The 15,511-nt window shown below is 46.1% G+C and overlaps 1 protein-coding gene across 8 annotated transcripts in view; it reads left to right on the plus strand.

Annotated features, from left to right (window-relative positions):
- Nucleotides 1-15,511, plus strand: part of sun1b (Sad1 and UNC84 domain containing 1b) — a 42,409-nt gene that overhangs the window by 17,828 nt on the left and 9,070 nt on the right. For 7 of the 8 annotated variants that reach the window (XM_056288792.1, XM_056288785.1, XM_056288788.1 and 4 more), the window contains 9 exons: nucleotides 4,983-5,180; nucleotides 5,421-5,662; nucleotides 6,197-6,223; nucleotides 6,392-6,655; nucleotides 8,773-8,907; nucleotides 9,854-9,982; nucleotides 10,543-10,626; nucleotides 14,206-14,316; nucleotides 14,528-14,647. In XM_056288792.1, coding sequence (XP_056144767.1) covers nucleotides 5,056-5,180; nucleotides 5,421-5,662; nucleotides 6,197-6,223; nucleotides 6,392-6,655; nucleotides 8,773-8,907; nucleotides 9,854-9,982; nucleotides 10,543-10,626; nucleotides 14,206-14,316; nucleotides 14,528-14,647 — 1,237 coding nt within the window. In that variant the 5' untranslated portion in view covers nucleotides 4,983-5,055. The remainder of the gene's footprint in view (nucleotides 1-4,982; nucleotides 5,181-5,420; nucleotides 5,663-6,196; nucleotides 6,224-6,391; nucleotides 6,656-8,772; nucleotides 8,908-9,853; nucleotides 9,983-10,542; nucleotides 10,627-14,205; nucleotides 14,317-14,527; nucleotides 14,648-15,511) is intronic. The other variant, XM_056288791.1, reaches the window with a different exon arrangement.

Consider the following 15,511-nt stretch of genomic DNA (forward strand, 5'->3'; position numbering starts at 1 on the left):
GTATGGGAGGAGGCATGTGGTAGTCTGCAGCCCTCCCCGGTTCAGCAGAGGGGGTGGAGCAGCGACCGGGACAGCTCGGGAAATAAGGCGATTGGCCAAGTACAGTTGGGGAGAAAACGAGGGGGAGAGAACGAATTAATAAAATATAGTAAAAATAAGGAAGACTGACCTGTTTTTATGTTTGCAGAGCGGATCTCCGCCGTTGCACCACCACTTGGCGCTGCGCTCGGCGGCTGGTGTAGCCAGTGTCGCTGATTATAGGCGAGGCTCAGCGTTTTCAGTTTTAACCGATTTGCACCGAAAAATACCCAGATTTTTAAACTGATTTTCACCCGGCCCTTTACGTCTCCACGGATCCAAAAGTTGTTCCTGTTCGTGTGAGGTTATGTAACGGTGCCCTCTTGTGGCGAAATTCGGCATGCCGGATGGCAAGCGTAGTGTTACGGCAGCCGCTGCGCGAACGGTCCGCACGCGTTACGTGTTCAGTGTAGCCAAATATCTCGGTAAGACCGTCGCACGAATCCCTAAAATCTAAACCGGTACTTGTACAAATGCCACATCTGTGTGATGGGATCCTCTCACTGTGCAGTTGGAGACCGTAATAGAACCGGCGGTGTCCACGGTGTGGGGTAGATGGCGCCTTAAAGTTGGCATTATGTAAGGGAAGAGAATCCAGGTAGCGAAGCATGAGGATAGATGCGTCTCCTCCTCCAATATGTCTGTCTGTCTGTCTGTCTGTCTGTCTGCCTGTCTGCCTGTCTGCCTCGCTCGCAGTGTTGCGCTCTATTTATATCACTGATGTGGGCTGCGGGTGCCGCATTTGAGAGGCAGGCAGCTCGGTCGAGGCCTGAAACCGCTGAAATGGGTTTACAAGCAATCTGACCAGCATCTGATTTCATCATGTTAAAATAGGTGGGATTACAGTTTACGGTGTGTTGTGTTTTATCTTACTCTATATTTTTTTATATTATTTTTTTGCCTTTGTTGGATAGTGACGTGGCAGACTGGAAACGAGGGGCGAGCGAGATGGGTACGACACGCAACGGAGGTCATCGGCGAGAATCGAACCAGGGACATCGCGGTTACGTGCATGCGTTGCAGCCGTTCGGCCACCGGGGCACCATGGCGTGTGCGTGTGTGTGTGTGTGTGTGTGTGTGTGTGTGTGTGTTTTGAAAGCACCATTTAAACTTAAAAATCCAGACATGTTTGGCTAGTGCAATGGTAAAATAAACTGTCGTTTGCCAATACATTGTTGTGTGCCAAAGGGCCCCGTATTTCCCAGGTGGGGCAGAGGATGGAGGCGATGTTCCTGTAGGCGATACAGACAGACAACGCCGCTTCCGTGCTCACACACACCAAACCCTGCCCCACCCCCACCTTGTGCCCTAATGCCCAAGGCACCGAGCCATGGCTTTACTAATGCATGCTGTAAACTCTGCTGGGATGGTGTGTGTGTGTGTGTGTGTGTGTGTGTGTGTGTGTGTGTGTGTGTGTGTGTGTGTGTGTGTGTGTGTGTGTGTGTGTGTGTGTGTGTGTGTGTGTGTGTTGAAGACAGCCAGTGCTCTGGGTATGGACCGGAAGCAAGCTGCCTTACTAATAACTGTGTTGTTCGCCCCAGCAGTAGCCTTGTTTAAAGGAGGTGTGTGTATTTGAGTCATGTTGCAGTGTGTGTACCACAGCAGTACTTACCTTAATAGATATGAATCTTCATAGTACGCACGCACACACACACACGCACACACACTTGTTTCAGTGGGTACAGTGACACCTCTCTTTTTTTTCCAGTTTCCAACATCTCAAATTTTCACGCCAAAATATTGACGTAGGCCATCGGTTCTGCTGAAAAACTGCCGCTGAATTTTTATTTTTTGGCCAGAATTGCATTTCACTCACAGTTAGGCCCGTGCACGGGTCTTTTTATAGTGTAGACAAATGTTTTGCTTTATTATTTTTTTTCTCCCTAATTGTATCCAGCCAATTACCCCACTCTTCCGAGCCGTCCCGGTCGCCGCTCCACCCCCTCTGCTGATCCGGGGAGGGCTGCAGACTACCACATGCCTCCTCCCATACATGTGGAGTCGCCAGCCGCTTCTTTTCACCGGACAGTGAGGAGTTTCACCAGGGGGACGTAGCGCGTGGGACGATCACACCATTCCCCTCTCCCTGAACAGGCGCCCCCACCGACCAGAGGAGGCGCCAGTGCAGCGACCAGGACACACACCCGCATCCGGCTTCCCACCCGCAGACATGGCCAGTTTTGTCTGTAGGGACGCCCGACCAAGCCGGAGGTAACACGGGGACTTGAACCAGCATGTTGGTAGGCAACGGAATAGACCGCTACGCCACCCGGGCGCCCCCAAATTTTTGCTTTTGTCAATTCGGTTTCATTGTTTCCCATTTTTGGTTTTCTTGGTTTTACATTTTCTTATTCAGGTTTTTGTCTTTTTACTTATTTTTACTATAAAAAAAAACTTTGTGTAACCAACTGCAGTGATAAACCCAAGCAAAATGGCAATTTTCTTTCATTTTAATCAAAGTGTTTGCATAAGAGATTTAATGGAGATTTACAGTGCAGTTAAAAAAAAACAGCTACTGTTTGATTAATAAGTCATTCGGATAGTGTTCCTCCCTGAATTTAACCGTTTTTTTTTTATTTTTTATTTTTTTTGACATCGTTGCCTTCTGTGATGCTGGTTGCGTCGACATTTTTTGTTCTCTCTTCCATATAACAAACCCACAGTACTCTTCGTTTCCCAGTAGTTGTAATGAATTGGAACATTATTAAGTATGCATTGCGTTTACAGGGTATGCAGCCCTGTCTGACTGTCCTACCCCATCTTTCCACGGGCGGTCATGTTTTCTACATGGAGTTGGTGACAGGGGCATTGCAGATGGTGGCAATGCCCCGCTGTGTGGGTAAATCTGATCATTTGTCGCCGTACGGGTCCTGATTCCGGGTCCTGGTATTATTAAGGCTTATGTCGGGGTTCATTCGAGGCGATAGACTTTGCACAGATGGATGTCAGAAGAGAGCTAGGTGTGCCAACGATGATATACTGGTGTCAGCCGGAGAGCAGTTAAACCCAGTCCCGTGGAGCGTGCTTGTGAAAACGCGTAAACACACTCTATTTTGTAACTCGGGGCTCGCGTTCTGCTGGATTGGGACACACGCTCTTATGTACACGGGCTCTTCCAGCTCCACCCCTTAGCAGCAGCAGTCTGTCAAGGTACAAAAATGAATGATGGTGCCTTCGTTGTGTGTGTCTGTGTGTGTGTGTGGAGATGATCAAGGTGGAACAGCAGGCATAACGCGAAGGGAGGAAAAAGCAGATAATTGGCTCTGAGTGGGATGGTGTAATCCTTAAGGCTTAGGGCCAGAAGGTGGACCACAGATCAGTATGCACTTGCGTGTGTGTCCTCACAAACAGAAGGCTCTGCACCGTTGTCCTTGATGCTCATAGTGTGTAGTGTTTATATTTCATTGTTTGAATAAGTCAAGTCAATTTTATTTGTGTAGCCCGTTATCACAAATTACAAATTTGCCTCAGCGGGCTTTACAACAACACAACATTCTGTCCTTAGACCCTCGCATCGAATAAGGAACAACTCCCTACAGAAAACCCTCTAACAGGGAGAAAAAATGGGAAGAAACCTCAGGGAGAGCAACGGAGGGGGGGATCTCTCTCCCAAGACGGACAATGTGCAATGGATATTGTGTTTACACGATACAACACTGAAAGAGGATAACCAGAATTATAATGGAATTATAACATTTCTGAAGAATATGATGTGCGCCGTTGTGCTGTTTCCAGGCGTTGGCCTCGAGTCACCGTTGTGCAGGCAACAGTGACAAGGGACTTTGTGTTTACGGTTCAGAGCGAATAGCTTTATTTTACATACGGAGGGAAAGTCCCTCGCTCTCTGGTGTACTAGCTAGGAGGGGCTTCTTGGCCTTTGCCCCACCTCTTCATTCAGGCACAGCCCGCAAGGAAAGTGATGAATTTGCATTGGTAAACACGTGAGAATTTTGTGTGAAAAAAATTACATTTTTTTTGCCTCACAGACCTCAGCTAATATCATGCCACTATATTAATTTTTTTTCTTTATTCTTGTTGTTTGTATTAACTAAAAACAGGTTTGTGGAATCATTTAGCCAAGTTTGGCAACTTACCGCCCTGTTTCGTGCCTCTTTGGTTGGGAATGTGGACTTTGGCACCGTGTGCTTACGCCGTACAGGGGCTGTGGCCACGGTGAGTCAGAGTGGCTCCAACACACACCAGTGTCAGAGTGCATTTGCAGAGTCAATATTTGCACTATTCGGCGTTCATTCATTACTTGCCGTTTCTGCTGACTCGTGGTCAGAAAAGTAAGGAATAGTTGTCTTTCTGCAAAACTGGGATGCATGTCGTGCTTCGGTTTCAAAATTGTCTTGTCTCATTGTACACACTGTCCCCGTTCTTCACTCTGAGTTGAGCTTCTTTTTTTCCCCCAGTGTTTATGGAGTGAGTCATTTCCTACCACTGGCAGTTGCAGGGAACGTCGGCGTAACAGTTTTGTGCGTGCTCTGAAACGGTTGCTTTTCTCTATGTCCAGTGTGATTTACAGTAGAGAGTTTCGCTGGTGCTAACCTGTATTGAAAGGACGCAACGGCCAGGAAAGAAGAGGACAAGCTCGAGTGTGGGTTTTAAGGTGGAAAGCTGTTCTTGCCTGCTCTGGGTCTGTTTGTTTGTTTATCTCCAAGCTGATTTCCGCCCTGTGATTCCATCATCCAATACCGATATTCATCACGCTTTCTCCCGCCCTTCCTCTCTCTTCTTTCTGCCACTGTCTTTCATCTCTTGCTATCTTTCTCCTCTTGCTATCTTTTCTTGCCACTGTTTTTGCCGTTTCCCAACCCCCTCCTATCCATCCTCATCTCCGCCTCTACCGCTTGCGCTCTCTCTATTCTCCCTCCTTCACCCATCCTCACCCTCTCTCTCAGCTCCAGCTACTTGACAGCGGCTCTAGAGTTTGAGAAGGAGCACCAGATCGCGCCGGTGTTTGATTCGCCTAGGATGTCACGGCGTAGCCTGCGTCTGCAGACCGGCGCCGGTCTCTATGCCAACAACAGCTTGGCAGACTACTCCCAGAACCATAGTAGCAGCAGCGTCAGCTACTCCAGCAACAGGAGGGAAGCACGGTAAGACTAGCAGTGGACAAGCGCTTGCTCAAACACACACAAATTTACATGCCAGAGTATATGGTTCTGTCTGTGACGGTCAGTAGTTTTTTTTTAATATGTTTATGCATGAATCTGTTTGTCTTTCTGTTCTCACTATTTATCTACTCTTCTGCCGCTCTCACATAAAAATACACACACATGCACATATCCAGCAGACAGTATCACATGTACGCGCATCTCCTCTCTTACCTCTTTCAGGACGGTACGCAGCAGAAAACAGCAGTCCAGTTCCAGCTCTAAATCTTTGTCCCTCAGCCAGGCCAATACACCGAGGAAAGCCCTGTCTTTCTCAGCCACAAACACCCCAATCAGCAGTGACGCCGTTCACCAAAGCAACACTGCCAGCGACGCCTCCCTGCTCACCTCCATCACTGACCAGACCGGCCTGAGGCAGCGCACCACCACCACTACCACCACTACAACCGTTAATAGATATTGGGGTCAGTAGCAAAGGGCTCATGGCACCGCACCATGCCTTTTTATTCTTGTGACTTTGTGGTATGGAAGAATGATCTGTGATCGCCGCCCTGTGAGCTAAATCTGGAACATGTTAGTACCACTTTTACCTTGTGTTGTGTTATCTGAGGCTGTCGCTGAATTTTAATCTGGTCTGAAACTGCCATCTCAGTTGTTGTGTAAAATAAAATCACAGCAGTCAGTTAACATAGCAGCTAGATGGCTGAGCCATTAAGTTCTGCTTTTGATTTTTGAAAATGAAATTGAATTTCTATGTATACTACAGGAAAAGTAAAACATTTAACTTGTAATCTCTGGTTGTATTAACCTTTTCTTGATAACACTGTCAAACCTGTGAATCTAAAATTCTAAAATTTGTTGTTGTTATTAACCATTTGCATGGGACTGCTGCTTATTAGTTGCTTAGTAGGCTGTGTAAGCCACAGGCTGCCATAACAATTGTTTTTATTTTCTGTTTATTTATTTATCTGTGTATGATTATCTGTCTATTTTTAAAGGGTCGAGTCAGGATGCTGAAGTCACAGGTCAGTAATGATTAACTTTGATTAGCTAATGAGCCTCTTTTTTTTGTAATATAGGAAAATAACTACAATACTTTGGTTGAGAAATATGTATATGTCATTTAATCCTTCTACTCTCGACTTTTAAATGATGAACTTTTAATATCAATTTGTATATCTGTGGTCCTTCAGGGAGAAGTTCCAGCATGGACCACAGCTCATCGGGTGTCAATGGAGACGCCAGCGCCAGTGTGTCAAAATGCCACTCTACAGTCGTTAATGGTTACATCTGTAAAGACTGCTCCATACACTCTCATCGGACAGATGCCCTCACCACGCACTCTTCATCCTCTTCATCACTGCAAGCAGCTGAGGCTGCCAGCGGCGCTTTCTCGTTCTCTTCCTCACCATCCTCAAGCATATACTCCCGAGACAAGAGTCGGCGAAACAAGACAGGTGAGCTGTTGTTTGGAGTGACTGTCTGACTGGGACGGAAATGCTACGCCTTACATGATACCTATGTACAGGGATGCAAACTTGTCACCTTTCGGCAAAAATTGGCGTTTTGAATCCAAAAATAGGTCATTTTTACCTATGGAGGTCGTAGGAGCACAGTTGATGCCTCAACAGGTTGAGCCATCATTGTGTTTCAGTAGGGGGAGTACCTGGCGGTCCCTATCTCCTCTCCAGGTATGGATGGCCGTTGGTTCACAGAGGACCTCATCCACCCTTTGACAGGTTTTGTTTTTAGTCCTGCTGGGTGTCCACACACCCTCCTCACAACAACCCAAGGGTTGAAGTGGGGGGGTGCCAGTTTAGTCGTCGACAACCCGATGGTTGCAGTTTAACGTCGTACATTTGGGCTCTGGCACTACTCGATTAAAGTTACCAACATTAGCATTTTGCTGACAATTACAACATAAGTTGAGCTCCTCAGCCGAAGTGCCAACTTAACGTTAGCCCATGATGGTTGTGTTTTCTTCATTAGAAAGACTAATAACCCTGACGTAATGAAACAGTTTGCTTTTGGATTTGCTGTGGAACATGAGACTGATTCATGACACAGCGGCATAGACGTTAAGCTAAACTGGATCTCCATTACTTAGATGTAGTTGAGCAGAATGCTTCCTAAAGTAGCCTAATTATGTCGCTAGAAAAGGGGGCGAATGCCAAGCTTGATGAAAATCAAGCTGGTGTGAACGTGTCGGTCCTGTGATGGCCTGGCGGCCTGTCCAGGGTGTCTCCCCACCTGCCGCCCAATGACTGTATTCCGATCGTACAGTATTCCGATCTTACTTATTTCTGTGCTTTTATTCGTCCTCACCTCACTGCTTTACAAAGATAGCCACACTTTCCGAAATGTCAGTGTTTAGGGGTGTCTATAGGAAAAAAACAGGAATTTCATATCACTCTTGATCAGTGTTGCGCAAGTCACTGAAAATTAGTTACAGTTACTAGTTACGTCTCTCAAAAGCAATTAATTACTCTACTGATTACTGCATATAAAAAGTAATTAGTTACTAGGGAAAGTAACTTTTACGTAACAGCTTGGTGTTCTATTATAACAGGTGTTTGAAATTCAGATTTGACCAGAAATGCAAAGCGCTTTGAGTGGCTGTTGGGGCTAGAAAAGCGCTATATAAAATGCAACGTGATTGGTTGACTGCTGGAGTAGGCTCCAGCATCCTGTGACCCTACTTAGGGTAAGCGGCTTGGATAATGGATGGATGGAAGGATGCTGCAAATGGATGACTAGAATGTTTTCAGTGAAAGATATCCACAAAGGCTGCAAAATTTCCGTTAGGAATTTTGTGCAAACCCATGACAGACATCAGCTATTTCTACAAGAATGTATGCAATTGGTCAAAAGAAAAAACGGTAACGATATAGTGTTTCAGTCCAGACAACTTTATTGATTCATTTGCAGCTTATATAACCAGTCCATACACACGACTCAAAAATCTCACAAGGCAAGGTAGTTATTGTCAGATGCAACAGATCAGCTTACACTGGTCAATACAAGGAAACAACAAGCAGCAGTAAGTAAAACTCAACATTTGTTACAGTTCATATAAATAACTGAGTTTAAAAGAATGTTTTAGTCATTTAAAATGACTACTATCTGCATTTAATAGCCTGATAGCGGAGGGAATGAAGGACTTGGTGTGGTGGTTTGTTCAAACATTATAACATTATAACCGGCTTGAGGGCATTACAGTGAATTCACCGGACAGAGCGTGGTCAGATAGGCTGATTATTCCTTTTGCCTCAAAATTGGTATCAAAATGTGTGATGTAAAAATGTTTTTTAAAAAAAATCAGGAATTTGCCCATTTTCCAAGACCAATCTGCTTTTGTTTTGACAGATTTTGACTATATAACGTTTAGAAAAAAAATGCTCACACTAATATCCACCCCAAATGCCCTCAAACAGCTAGAACATTGAGGCTTTTTACTAGAATGGGCTTTTATATATGGAATTGTTCAAATAAGGAAAGGGGCCAATGTTTCTGCATCTCAAAAGTCATGTGATGATGATGAAGCGCTAACCAATTAGAGGGCGTCTCTCCTCAGGTGTCCTGATGTCTATGTCTAACAGGTGTATGGGTTACAGCAGAAGAGCCCTGGCCCCCATAGTGTCGTTAGTCACCCTGCTCTTCAACAGTGTGCTATGGCTGGGTTCAGGGGCCAAAAGCCCACCAGGAAAAGGTATACAACACAGGGTATCTCAGCTCCTCATCAATTTCATGTCATTTTCCTACTTTCTCTTTTTGCCTTTCTGGTGGGAGTTTCTCACAGTTGCTCATGTCAGAAGACGGGACTAATCTAGATATTAGATTTTAGACTCTTCTCCTGCTTTGTAGTCCAAGGAATGGCTTAAGAGGAGAATATGAACCATGTTTTCTCTTGATGAAATGTTTTATGGCGGCACAGTGGTGCAGTGGTTAGCGCGGTCACCTCACAGCAAAAAGGTCCTGGGTTCGAGCCCCGGGGTAGTCCAACCTTGGGGGTCGTCCCGGTTCATCCTCTGTGTGGAGTTTGCATGTTCTCCCCGTGTCTGCATGGGTTTCCTCCCACAGTCCAAAGACATGTAGGTCAGGTGAATCGGCCGTGCTAAATTGTCCCTAGGTATGTGTGTGTGTGTGTGTGGGGGGGGGGGTGATGGCCTGGCAGCCTGTCCAGGGTGTCTCCCTGCCTGCCGCTCAATGGCTGCTGGGATAGGCTCCAGCATCCCTGTGACCCTGAGAGCAGGATAAGTGGTTCAGATAATGGATAGATGGGTGGAAATGATTTATTAAGTAATTTAAAAGGCATGGTCATACACACACACACACACCCCCCCCATTTGTGTTTACCTGAACTGACTTCTTACTCGTCCCAATCTCCCATTGGCTGAGTCATAGTCTATTTATGTGCCATACGTGAACTTATTACTTTTTCTGTTATTAGGCCCTCTACCTGCCTGCCTGCCTGCCTGCCTGTCTTTCTGTCACCTAAAGGTGTCTTCAGATGGTTTTCCTGATCAATATCATCCGCTCTACTGCTCCCTTTTCTAACTCCTAATTTTTTGTTGCTCTTGTTTTTTCTAGCTCCCCCCGGTGTTTAATTGAGATTTGACTAAAAGCGAGTGTGTGTGTGTTGGGTGTGTCACTAGGTGTCCTGGCATCCTTCTCAGACTCGATGAGACGAGCCGTTTCCTCAAGTGTGTCCAACCTGTGGCTGTTAAAGCAGAGCACTCTCCACAGGATGATGGGCCACAAAGCCAAAGGTTATGAAGGAGAAGGTATCCATCCACCTCTACTATGGGAGGGCAAAGGTTAAAGGGGGCACACTCCCTTACCAGACTGACCTCCCCTGCTGCTCCTCTTTTCAAAAGCTTTTTGATTCACTGTCCTCCATCTCACAGTTTCTCTTGCGCTATAACTATTGTGTCTCTTTCTCTTGTCTCTCTGCTTGTCTGAGTCCAGCTTCTCCTATCGACCTGTTAATCTTTGTTAGAAAATTTCTTTCCGCAGTGCCAGAAGCATTTTTAATCACTGCCATGTTTCTCGTCTTGTCTTCTGAGTGGGTTTCACCACATTACGCAATTCCTTTTTTTTTCCGAACACCTGTCTGTTTGTATCCTCGCCCTTCCCTTCAGGTTTCTCTCTCATGTTTTCCTCTATGAGGAAATGGCTCGTGTTTCACTTGTCACTTCGGTGCCCTGCAAATTCTCTCCTCGTTCTCTGTTTCCGGGGACGTCATTTCTCATATTTCACTTGTTTCACCATCACTTTCTCACTGAATTCCACACTTAATTTTATGCGAAATATGCAAGTAACTTTTTCATATCGTGTGTTTCAGCTCACTCTAGTTTCTGTGGAAGCATGAATGTGAAAGATCTGGTGACTGGGGACGCATCACATCTTGATCTAAATGGTTCTCTATGTAAGTAGACCCACAAACTAACCAAGGCAAGGAGTCTCATTTTAGCCCTGACTGGTAGGGTCAGTGTCATGTGTGACCTTTGTTGAGCTCAGAGAGCAAAGGTTGTGTGAACCTCTTTAAACAGCCTATGGCGTCTTGACCGCTGTGACCTGCTGGTTACCAGACGCGTCGTCCTTTTAGCTCCTCGACTACACGTTCTTTGCAGACGACTATAATAATTACGCCATATGTTGGTGACATTCACTCTAGCATGGCTGTTTTCAAATTCTTGCATTTTACCAGCCCACTGGAAATCAGTGACCTTTCACATGAAGTTGGCTGTCATTACGATGTTGGCTGTAGTGACAGACTCAACAAACAGCCTGTCTGATGCTGCATACAGTGATTAGTTGATCTTTCCATTCAGGATCACCATTAAATCATTAACATTCAAGTCTTCTGAGCAGCACACTGTGCCACTGCATCAGTTTGATGCGTTTGATAATGTAAACTAGCTGGAGGCGTGGTGGTTAGCGCAGTCGCCTCACAGCAAGAAGGTCCTGGGTTCAAGCCCCGGGGGTAGTCCAACCTGGGTAGGTCATCCCAGGTCGTCCTCTGTGTGGAGTTTGCATGTTCTTCCCGTGTCTGTGTGGGAATCCTCTGGGTGCTCCGGTTTCCTCCCACAGTCCAAAGACATGTAGGTCAGGTGAATCGGCCGTACTAAATTGTCCCTAGGAATGAGTGGGTGTGTGTCGGCCCTGTGATGGCCTGGCGGCCTGTCCAAGGTGTCTCCCCGCCTGCCGCCCAATGACTGCTGGAATAGGCTCCAGCATCCCCGCGACCCTGAGAGTAGGATAAGTAGTTAAGATAATGGATGGATGGATGAAAACTAACCGATAATAATTTGGTTATTGATCTTCATCACACCCACCATCAGCCTCTTATTGCACACGGGGTGTTGATTAATGCAAAACCGATCACATTTCGAGCCATTATGACTTAATAGCTCAACAAAATCATTGCTTAGTCACATCACATCAGTGCTGTATGTAAGCTAATGGGGGGGGGGGTTGCTATTTTCTTGCCTCTCCCTCGTATTCTGTCACTTGGTATTGCCCGTGCGATTTCGTTCAAGGTAAGATGTGATAGAAACGCCATCAACAGATGCAAGTAAGACAGGCTGTATCACCTTGAAACGTGTTAAAACAAGTGAAACTTTTGATAAAAGTTCAATTTTCTGATGCGTCGGCTTCCGTCTGAGTCGTTGGTTCGCTGAAGACACAATTCAGACAAGCGTACGTAAACCGTCGGAACTGATGCAAACACGTCTATGTTGCGGATCCACTCAGGATGTGATGTAGATAATGTGTAACATTAGCTGCTCAAATGAAAATGTACATTCAGTCCAAGGTGTGGTTACAAGTACCAAGTTAATACAATGATCGAGTGTCCTTATTAAATATTATGTAGTTTAAGGGATTTTCAGCAAGTGCAAATATTAGATTTTTTAAAAATTATTTCCCATGCAATATTTATTCATATATTTAAAATATCTGGGTGTAGGGCATCTGTGCAGTGGATAATAGGGGAATGTGCAGTATAAATGTGTGTGTGTGTGTGTCTGTGTTCTGGTTTATATGGATATGGGTGGGGGGGGGCTGTGGGCAGCTAGGTCAACTGTTCTCTCGAATGCCCAAGACAAATTTCTCCTAAGGGAGACGATAAAGGCTAACCTTAATCTCTTCAGTACCTTAGAAATATTCTTTAAAGAATAGCGCAGTGCCGTGAATGCTCAGCGGTGGGCCGTGGGCCACGCTTTGGGAAGCATTGCAATAGACAAAAGCAACAAACCACTTTTGGATCTTTCTTCGATTTGCCCTTTTAACAGTGAAGTGTTGCAGATGCCTTTTTTTCAGAGTAGGGACCCGAGTGATGAGGTTAACAACGAAAGAGTTCGAAGTTTCGGCCCTGTGATGGACTGGCGGCCTGTGCAGGGTGTCTCCCCGCCTGTCGCCCAGTGACTGCTGGGATAGGCTCCCGCGACCCGAATTCGGATAAGCAGCTTGGATAATGGATGGATGGATGGATGGATGGATGGCTTTAGATGTGTCAGTGTTGACAGAACAGCGTATCTCAGGCGACGCTGTATTCGAACGAGCGGACGGGGTGGCTGCAGAAATCTGACAAGGCATATCGTCTTAACGTAGAACTATTTCAGGTGACTGTGTCAAATGACAAAGTCCACAGAACACCGGGGGGGGGGTTCGTGCCCTTGAAATAGACTCAACAGAGGATTTCAGGTGAAAGAAGCGGTTCCTTGTGGACTTCAGCAGTTAAATGTCTTTCCGTCTGTGCAGTTAAAGGGGAGGAGATAAAGAGGGATCTTTAAGGCTTCAGACAACTGAGACATACATTGTGTGTGTGTGTGTGTGTGTGTGTGTGTGTGTGTGTGTGTGTGTGTGTGTGTGTGTGTGTGCGCGCGCCCGTTTGTGCGTGAAGAATGGCTTAGACAAGATTTCAGGGCTTTAGTCGGTACCTTGGTACGCCAGTACAAGTGTGCTGAGAACTGCGCTGCTGGGTTTCTCGCATTCAGCAGGGTCGCGCATGCGTCTGAAATGGTCCGTCCCTCAAAGGACACGCGGCGAACAGCGGGGGCCCGGGCTCAGACGAGGTTCAAACGTGGGAGACAAACCGATAGCGGAGAGTCCGCTGACATTCCTGTAAAAAGAGAAAGAAACTAATGTTGCTGAAACAAAATGACTGGATCCTGAAGGATCGGAATAATGTTACCTGGTGGGATGAATTGTGGTTCTTGTTTTACACGGACAGGGATTTGGTGAAAAACAAAAGTCAATGGATCAGTTAAGCCATCCTGAGACATGACATTGTCCCATCCTCATCGCCGGCTAGCTGGTTGAAATGATGGTGTGTTTTCAAGGCACACTTTGGGGCCTCTAGACAAATACGGAGCAATATTTGAACGCCACGACTTATCCAGGTATCCCTTGCAAATCAGGTGCAAGGATCCCCCCCCCCCCCACAAGGATCATACAAGGCCAAGATCGTCCAGGAACGGTCCCACAAACTTGACATTGTATTCAGCCCAACGTGGTGGCGCACCCAGTCAGAAAAACCTCAGCCAAAGGCAGAATTTGTGGGACGAGACAGAAAAGGGTGAAACGAACTCAACACAAGTTGTCGGAAGCGTTGAAGTCAGCACGGGCCAGCGTCGCTGTGCTACGCTTTTCACCTATGGTTGGGTCCCCGCCCAGTTCTGAGGGTGAAAAGGAGTGTGTCGCACTATTAGCGAAGCATCCCCTAATGTTTTGTGCGCTTAATGTGTATTCATTTCATCATCCATTTGTGGTCCATTTCAATTTTTTGTTTCATTTTCATAAATATATGAGTTGGCTTTGTAATTTAAGTTGGTTTTTTAATTTGATTTTTTTTTTTTTTGGTCATTCTTAATCATATTGCAAACTAACGTTAATTTCCTTTTTTGTAGTTTATGCAAGCTCTGTCAATGGATGATTTCATTCAGACATCCTTTTTGTCTCTTTTCTTTTCCCCTCTGTCTACGATCCACTTGGGTTGTCGCAGGTGATGACTGTAAAGGGAAGCAGTATTCTGAGACACACACCGTCCTCCACGCACAGTCCTCCAGGCCCCGGCGCCTGGCGGGGGCGCTGTGGGGCCTCTTGGCTTACACAGGTTAACCAGGACTTCTCTTATGTTGCCCTCTGCCTGACCATACACAGATGTGAAGTGAAATATGATGTCTTATGGGGCGTAATTCAATGTTGTCGGGCTAATGGATCGGTTAATGAGTGGATGTAGCTCTTGTACTGTCATTTTGTCAGGATCGTTAACAGTCTGATTGTCTTTTTTTTTTCTCTCTCTCTCTCCTTGTATTGTCTTACAGCTTCCTGTCTGCTCCAGCCAGCCTACTGTGTAGCGAGAAAAGCCAAAGCAGTAGGATCAGGGGCTGGAACGGTGGTCCGGAGGCTGCTCTCGTTGCTGTGGTTGCTCCTCGTGGCTCCAGGTTGGTGGTGCTGTGACAATTCACCATTTGCATAATTTCTGCAAGTCCCATGTTCCTTAGTTACAGTTGCTATGTGTGCCTCACTTTCAAAATCGACTCTCTGACTGCTGATTACATTACTAGCAGCAGGGCTGCACGATATTAGGGAAACATGCAGTAACGCTGTTGAATATTGCGACGACGATATGACCTACGATAAATATACAGATATTGAAGGATACAGTTTTAATGTCTTTCTGCTTTGGGTTTGCTGCCAACACAGACCCCAGACAATGAACAGCCTGTGCACACTGAATAAAAAAATGAAATGCATTATTTCCATTCCAGCAACATGGTTTTATTGAAAAAAATGCACCTGGCTACAGCTGCTGTAATGACAATGAACAAATGCCACCCACTTGGTTGCACAGCATTACAGTTTCTTCATCACTTTAACACAACATCTGGGCCTATTTAAAGCAGCCACTAGGAGTTTATATCATAAATGATTACGTAACAGTCTCCATTTAAAACTGCTAGCGCCTCTTGTGGTCGGTCGGGGTGCCTGTTGGGGTGGGGGTGGGGGGCGGGACTGGGGGAAATAGCGTGATCTTCCTATGCGCTACATCCCCCTGGCGAAACTCCTCACTGTCAGGTGAAAAGAAGCGGCTGGTGACTCCACATGTTTGGGAGGAGGCATGTGGTAGTCTGCAGCCCTCCCCGGATCGGCAGAGGGGGGTGGAGCAGCGACCGGGACGGCTCGGAAGAGCGGGGTAATTGGCTGGATACGATTGGGGAGAAAAAGGGTGGGGGGATGGCATGAAACAGGCTTGTACTGTCTCATAAAGAATTTACTTGACTCACTGGATTATATGCTATATATTT

The sequence above is a fragment of the Lampris incognitus genome, chromosome 10 (genome assembly GCF_029633865.1).
Source record: "Lampris incognitus isolate fLamInc1 chromosome 10, fLamInc1.hap2, whole genome shotgun sequence".
NCBI lineage: Eukaryota > Metazoa > Chordata > Actinopteri > Lampriformes > Lampridae > Lampris > Lampris incognitus.